At 54.0% G+C, this 6,465-nt stretch overlaps 1 protein-coding gene across 2 annotated transcripts; it reads right to left on the reverse strand.

Annotated features, from left to right (window-relative positions):
• Positions 1 to 1,740: 1,740 nt before the first annotated feature.
• TMEM86B (transmembrane protein 86B) lies at positions 1,741 to 6,426 on the reverse strand. 2 transcript variants are annotated; one of them, XM_082606021.1, is made up of 3 exons: positions 5,511 to 6,426; positions 4,941 to 5,184; positions 1,741 to 4,269 (listed from the first exon to the last, which is right to left on the reverse strand). In XM_082606021.1, the coding sequence occupies exons 1-3, from the start codon at positions 5,592 to 5,594 to the stop codon at positions 3,887 to 3,889; spliced, it is 711 nt and encodes a 236-aa protein (XP_082462147.1). In that variant the 5' UTR covers positions 5,595 to 6,426; the 3' UTR covers positions 1,741 to 3,886. The 2 variants fall into 2 exon arrangements, with proteins under 2 accessions (XP_082462147.1, XP_082462146.1); XM_082606020.1 differs by having other exon boundaries at positions 4,941 to 5,187.
• Between the last annotated feature and the right edge of the window lie 39 nt (positions 6,427 to 6,465).

Here is a 6,465-nt window from a genome sequence, read left to right on the forward strand (position 1 = left end):
ACACTGGGGCTGAGTCTTCGTACAAGAGCAGGGTTTGGTCAAGTGAAGAACTGCATTAGGAAGTCATCACAGGCAGAGGGGAGAGCCCATGTCAGGGCTAAGAGGGAGGAGAGGGCTGGGGGTAATCTGGGGGGATTTCTGCGTGGCCAGAGCGCCAGGTGGAAATGGGACTGGAGGGAGTGACCTTGAAGTAGGGGTCAGGCCACCCGGTCCCAGCCTAGTCTCAATCTATAGTTGGCCTGCGGGGTTGGTGAACACGTGGAGATTGGGGAGAGGAACACTTTCTGGATAGGGCATGGAAGCTCTGTGCCCTCTCCCCACACCTTGCCCTGTGCCTGTGCTTCCATCTGGCTGTTCCTGAGTTACATCCTGTAATAAACCAGTGATCTAGTAAGCAAAACGTTTTTCTGAGTTCTGTGAGCTGCTCTAGCAAATTAATCCAACCTGAAGAGGGGGGTCTTGGGAACCTCTGATTTATAGCCAGTTGGTCAGAAGCACAGGTTAACAACCTGGGCTTGTGACTGGAATCTGAAGTGGGGGTGGGTGGTAAAAGGTGGCAGTCTTGTAGGACTGAGTCCTTAACCTGTGGGATAGTGTCAGAACTGAGTTGACTTGTAGGACGCCCAGCTGGTGTTGGAGATTGGCTTGCTGGTGTGGGGAGCAAGCCCCACACTGGAATTGAGTGCAGAGTAGTAATCGTTTATCATCATGAAACACAGAAGGATAAACAACACGGTCCTATTGTATAGCACAGAGAACTATATTTGACGGTTTTTTGTTTGTTTTTGTTATTTGGCCGCATCACAGGGCATGGGGGATCTTAGTTCCCCAACCAGGGATCGAACTCACGCCCCCTGCATTTAAGTGAGGAGTCTTAACCACTGGACCACCAGGGAAGTCCCTGGAGAACTATATTCAGTATCCTAGGATAAACCATAATGAAAAAGAATATTAAAAAAAGAATGTTTATATATGTATAACTGACTCACTGCTGTACAGCAGAAATTAACACATTGTAAATCAACTATACTTCAATTTAAAAAATTAAAAGGGAAAAAAAACCACTGAAAACAACCCAAATGATTGGAAACACCAACATTTAAAGATGAATTCTGGGGAATTCTCTTGCAGTCCAGTGGTTAGGACCCTGCACTTTCACTGCCGAGGGCACGGCTTCAATCCCTGGTCGGGGATCCTGCAAGCCACGCGGCACAGCAAAAAAAAAAAAAAAAAAAAAAAAAAAGTGAATTATGCTAGTGGTTTCCTTGGGCTGGAGGGGATGGGTGATTTGTAAAAGGCACGGGGTCTCTTCTGGGGGTGATGAAAATGCTCTAAGATTGATTGTGGTGATAGCTGCAAAACTGAAAATACTAAAAACCACATGCACACTTTGAGTGGGCAGTTGGTGGTATATGAAGAGTATCTCAGTAAAGCTGCGATTATAACATTGTTTTCAGGAATTGGATATAAATGCCTTCAAACAGAACATGGTCACAGTATAGTGATTACAGACAACAATGCTGTATCATAAACTTCAAAGTTGCTAAAAGACTAGATCTTAATTGGTCCTACCACAAAAAAAATGGTTGTTATGTGAGGCCATAGAGATGTTAGCTAACATTACCAAGGTAATAACCATACTGTGATGTATCAATGTATCAAATCAACACCAGTACAACTCAAAGGTACACAATGTTTTATATCAACTATATCTCAATTTAAAAAAACAGAATATGGGCTTTAGACAGATGGAGGCTGGAAATATTGCTCCTTTAGCACGTTTCCCTGGGGTGGAAGGTTGTTCTGGGGGGCCCTTTAGGAGGGGAGAGGGTGCTCACTTCATTCACCCACCAGTTAGTCTGTCATGAGTCTCCGGCCCTTTACGGCTGACAGAGTGATGAGGACCCTGGCAGCGTAAGAGGTGGTCATGACCACCAAGTGGGTGTGGGGTTGAAAGAAGGCATCCCAGGCCAACGTGGCATCTGAGATTGTGAAGAGCAGGGCACCCCCACCCAGAACACCTGCCTCCTCTGGCCTGAGGCCTTCCTCTATGGTGAGTGGGGATCCTGGCCTGAAGGTGAGGCAGGGACTAGAAACCAAGGGTGGGCTCTGGAGGTCCCTAAAAACACATCACGGATGAAGTCTCCTCTCTGATATGAGTCCCTAAAAAACCACATCATGGGTGTATAAGTTCCCTCCCTGCTATAAGAGTCCCTAAAAGCCTATCATGTTTGTAGAAGTCCTCTCTCTGCTGTAAGAGTCCCTAAAAATCAAATCATGAATGTAGAAATTTCCTCTCTGCTCTAAGAGTCCCCAAAAGTACATCATGGATGCAGAAGTCTCCTCTCTGCTCTAAGAGTCCCTAAAAATCACATCATGGATGTAGAAATCTCCTGCTATGAGAGTCCCTAAAAAAAACCACATCATGGATGTAGAAGTCTCCTCTCTGCTCTAAGAGTCCCTAAAAGCACATCATGTCTGTAGAAATTGAGCAGGGTTTGGAGAGCAGCTCTGCTTTCTGTCCTCACATATAGAACCTGAGGCCCAGAGAGGGGCAGTGGGCTGCCAAGGTCACAGCCAGGATGAGGGCCATACCCAGGTTCTTCTTTCGTACTCTATTCCCACTGTATTGCTACCTACCCCTTCCTCCAAGGCTCTTCTTGAGTTTCCTCATCTCCTCAACCCTCTCCTCTCCTGGTACTGTACGTGACTGTCGTCAGCTGAACTGTGGCCCCCAAAGAGATATGCCCAAGTCCTAAGCCCCAGCACCTATGGATGTGATGTTAGTTAGGAATAGTGTCTTTGGAAATGTAATTAGGGATCTTATGAGATGAGATCATCCTGGATTTAGGGTGGGCCCTAAATCCAACTGGTGTCCTCAGGAGAGGACAGACTCACAGAGGGAGAATACCACGTGAATGTGGCTGGGGCCACCAGGAGCTGGAAGAGGCAGGGACCCTCCCCTAGAGCTTTGGAGGGAGGGCACCCCTACCAACACCATGATTTTGGACTTCTGGCCTCCAGAAGTGTGAGACTAAATCTGTTGTTTTAAGTCACCCGGTTTATGGCACTTTGTGACAGCAGCCACAGGACACTAACACATCGACCGAACAGTCTCCTCCTGGCCTCAAATCTGTCAAACCCTCACCTGTACAAGAAGCATAATGAACCCCCACCACCATCAAAGGGCCCCGGGTGGGGGCGGTTGGTTATTCCATATCCCCTAAGTCCTGGGCACCAGGACTGGTCCACAGGGAGTCTGCTGGGGGTATAGTTAACAACATTGCGTTGTACATGTAAAAACGTGGTCCAAGGGTAGATCTCACAGCAAGTGTTCAATGCACAACACTGTGAATGTACTTAACGTCACTAAGTCATACACTTAAAAGTGGTTAAAAAATGGGCTTCCCTGGTGGCGCAGTGGTTGAGAGTCCGCCTGCCGATGCAGGGGACACGGGTTCGTGCCCCGGTCCGGGAAGATCCCACATGCCGTGGAGCGGCTGGGCCCCGTGAGCCATGGCCGCTGAGTCTGCGTGTCCGGAGCCTATGCTCCGCAACGAAAAAAAAAAAGTGGTTAAAATAGTAAATTTTGTGGGGGGGAAAAAAAGGACAACAAACCACTTGCTGTTATTGTGATCACCCCTCCCTTCCCACCCCTCCTCAAATAATGGAGATGTCACCATTTCAACACCCACTTTACTTAGGCAACAGAAAAATACATCAGGGTCAGAAACAGTTCTGTGTCTCCAGATAGACTGGCACCGGCAGATGGGAGTCTGGGGGACTGGCTCTCACCCCCAAGGGTGTTTCTCTGGCTTCACTGGTCTTGGGGGCCCAGGTCCTTGAGGGAGGAGGGGGGTGGACATCTGTGTGCCTCAGCCCCTAGTCAGTTGGACTTGAGCCTGGGGCTCTGGAAGGCCGACAGGGCAATGAGCATCTGGGCAGCATAATAGGTGGTCATGACCACCAGGTGGGCATGGGGCAGGGGATGGACGAAGATATTCCAGGCCAGCACGGCATCTGAAAGCGTGAAGAGCAGGGCGCCCCAGCTAGTACTCCCGCCCCTGGCCAAGCCACGCCACAGCATAATGGCCAGGACCAGGGAGTAAGCTGTCAGGGGCAGGACCATGTCAGGCGGGAGGTGCCAAAGCAGGAGGCCATAATATGGGATGGAAGCCAGGAGAACAGGCCGCAGGAGGCTAGGCTTCAGGGGAGTGAGGCCGAAGGCCCAGAGGTACAGCAGGTGGGCCACGGCGAAGGCAGCCATGCCTGGAGGAGACAGGGGTGGGTGCGCCTGCTGAGACCCCTGCTTCCCAGCATCACCTCGTTGCCCTCAGAGCCTAAGGAAAAGGGCCGTCCCCAAGCACCAGCTCCCACCCTGGCCACACCACCCCATCTGCCAGCATTACAACGCTGGCCTCCTTGGTGGTCCTCTTTCCTCCTGCTCTTGGCGCCAAAATGACCTAAAAACGCGCACTGCATTCCATCCTTACTCTGCTCAGAACTGTCCACTGACACCCCATCTTGCTGGGCCCCTAGTCGGCTTCACCCAGCAGGCACACCCACCCCAGGGCTTCTGCACTTGCTGCCCCTCTGCCTGGAAGGGCCTTCCCTGGAAGGGCACCTGGCTGGTACCCCGCACCCGCTTTAAGACTTTACCTTCTCGGCAAGGCTGTCCTTGACCAGCATCCTCAGGACTGTGACCCCTGGACACTCACACAGCCTCAGGTAATGCTGCCCGTGCCCTCATGGAAGGAGAGCTCCTCGGGGGCCAAGGTTTGGGTATGTCTCCCTCACTGCTATCCATTTCCCAGTGCCTTTATACGCCAACTGGCTCAAGCACTCGGCAGGGGCTCTGTTGGGGAGTCACCCCCTGCACCCCGGACCCCGCCCCCCTCCGCCAGGGTCCAGAAGGAACAACACAACACAGTCCCTCTTACCATGGAGGAAGGCCTCAGGCCAGATGAGGCAGGAGTCCCCCACAGCTGAGCACAGAAGGGCCCCCTGCAGGAGCAAGCTGTAGCTCCCGCTGGGGTACACGGTCCACAGGAACACCACCAGGTAGAGGATGGGCAGGCACTTGATCAGGGCACCGACCCAGGACGGCTGGTTCTCAGGGCTCCAGAGGAGAAAGTAGACAGCACAGGTGAGGAAGAACAGGCTCAGCCACCTGCCCACATGCGGCTGCTTCGGGGGACAAAGGAGCCGCTGAGCCACTGGAACTCAGCCCAGCCCCCAGGCCCTGGGACCAGGCTCCAGATCCCTCCTGGCCTTGGTCTCAGCCAGTTCCCAGCCTTTGGGGGTCAGGCCCCACCCAGCCAGGAGTTGGGAGTCAGGGCTTCCATCCCACCCCCACCCAGGGACGCCAGCCATGCTGTTCAGGGTAGGGGGGCAGCTGCACAGGGACCAGGACGTCCAACCCCACAGAACCCAGCCCCCCAATTCTTCCAGATCACGTGGGTTCCCAGGAGCCCAGGCCCAGCTCCCATCCCACGCTCCGTGGCTCTCACTTGAGCTGAAAAGCGAGGTTTTCCAGGCAGCCCCTCTTCCCGGATGTCCATGTCAACGTGTGACCCACCCAAAGTGACCTGCATGTGGGCACCGGTGGCTTTGGGGGTGGAGGGGATGGTGTGTGGTTACACGTTAACCCGAGGAGTGTCCTGTGGACTCTGGGACTGATAACAGGGCCCAGGGAGGTGCTGCCCCCACCCTGGGGATGGCCCTGCCTGGCACCCGCTGATAAGGTACCCACTGGGACCCAGGGGTCTCTCCTCCTCCATAGACCTTGCCCCTGGCTTCCTCTCTTGCCTAGGGAGCCATGGCTGCCAATGCCCCTCCCACTGTGCCGTGCCTGTCAGGTCAGAAGGGCACGGGGTGCAGAATTTCAATGCCCTCCCCTCCATGAACCGGGGGGAAGGGTGGGGGCCAGAGCCCAGGGACAGGTCGGGAGGCTCCCTCCTCCCCTCGCCGTCCTCGGCCCCGGCCTTCCCTCTGGAGTCCCCACCACAAACACCTGCTGAACCAACAGGAAGGAGCTGAACCAGGAGGCCGTGCCAGCCCTCAGCTCCAGGGAAGGCTTCCTGCACATGTCCGCCAACGCACCTGGTATGTTCTTTACCTTTCCGTTGGAAGACATGGACCCGCTGGGCGCCCAACGGTCTGGCTTGGTTGGCTGCCCCCAACCACCACTGCTCCACCAAGGGGAAAGGGCTCAGGGGACATGGCTTCTGCAACATGCTGGGCAGGTGAGGGGGTGCTGGGAAGGGGGCTGGTTAGAAGCCCACTCACACCTCCCAGAGCCTGCACGTGTGGACGGGGACGGCTCGCTGGGACCAAGACCCGCGTGAGGCCGGGCAGTGCTCAGCTCGTCCAGGAAACGCTTAGCAGTCTGAGCAGAAGTTACCCCACAGCAGAGCATGGAGGTTAAGGACCCTAATTCCATGCTCCAAGTGTCCCACCCCAGAG

This window comes from Mesoplodon mirus, assembly GCF_964341445.2.
Source record: "Mesoplodon mirus genome assembly, chromosome: 19".
Lineage (NCBI taxonomy): Eukaryota > Metazoa > Chordata > Mammalia > Artiodactyla > Ziphiidae > Mesoplodon > Mesoplodon mirus.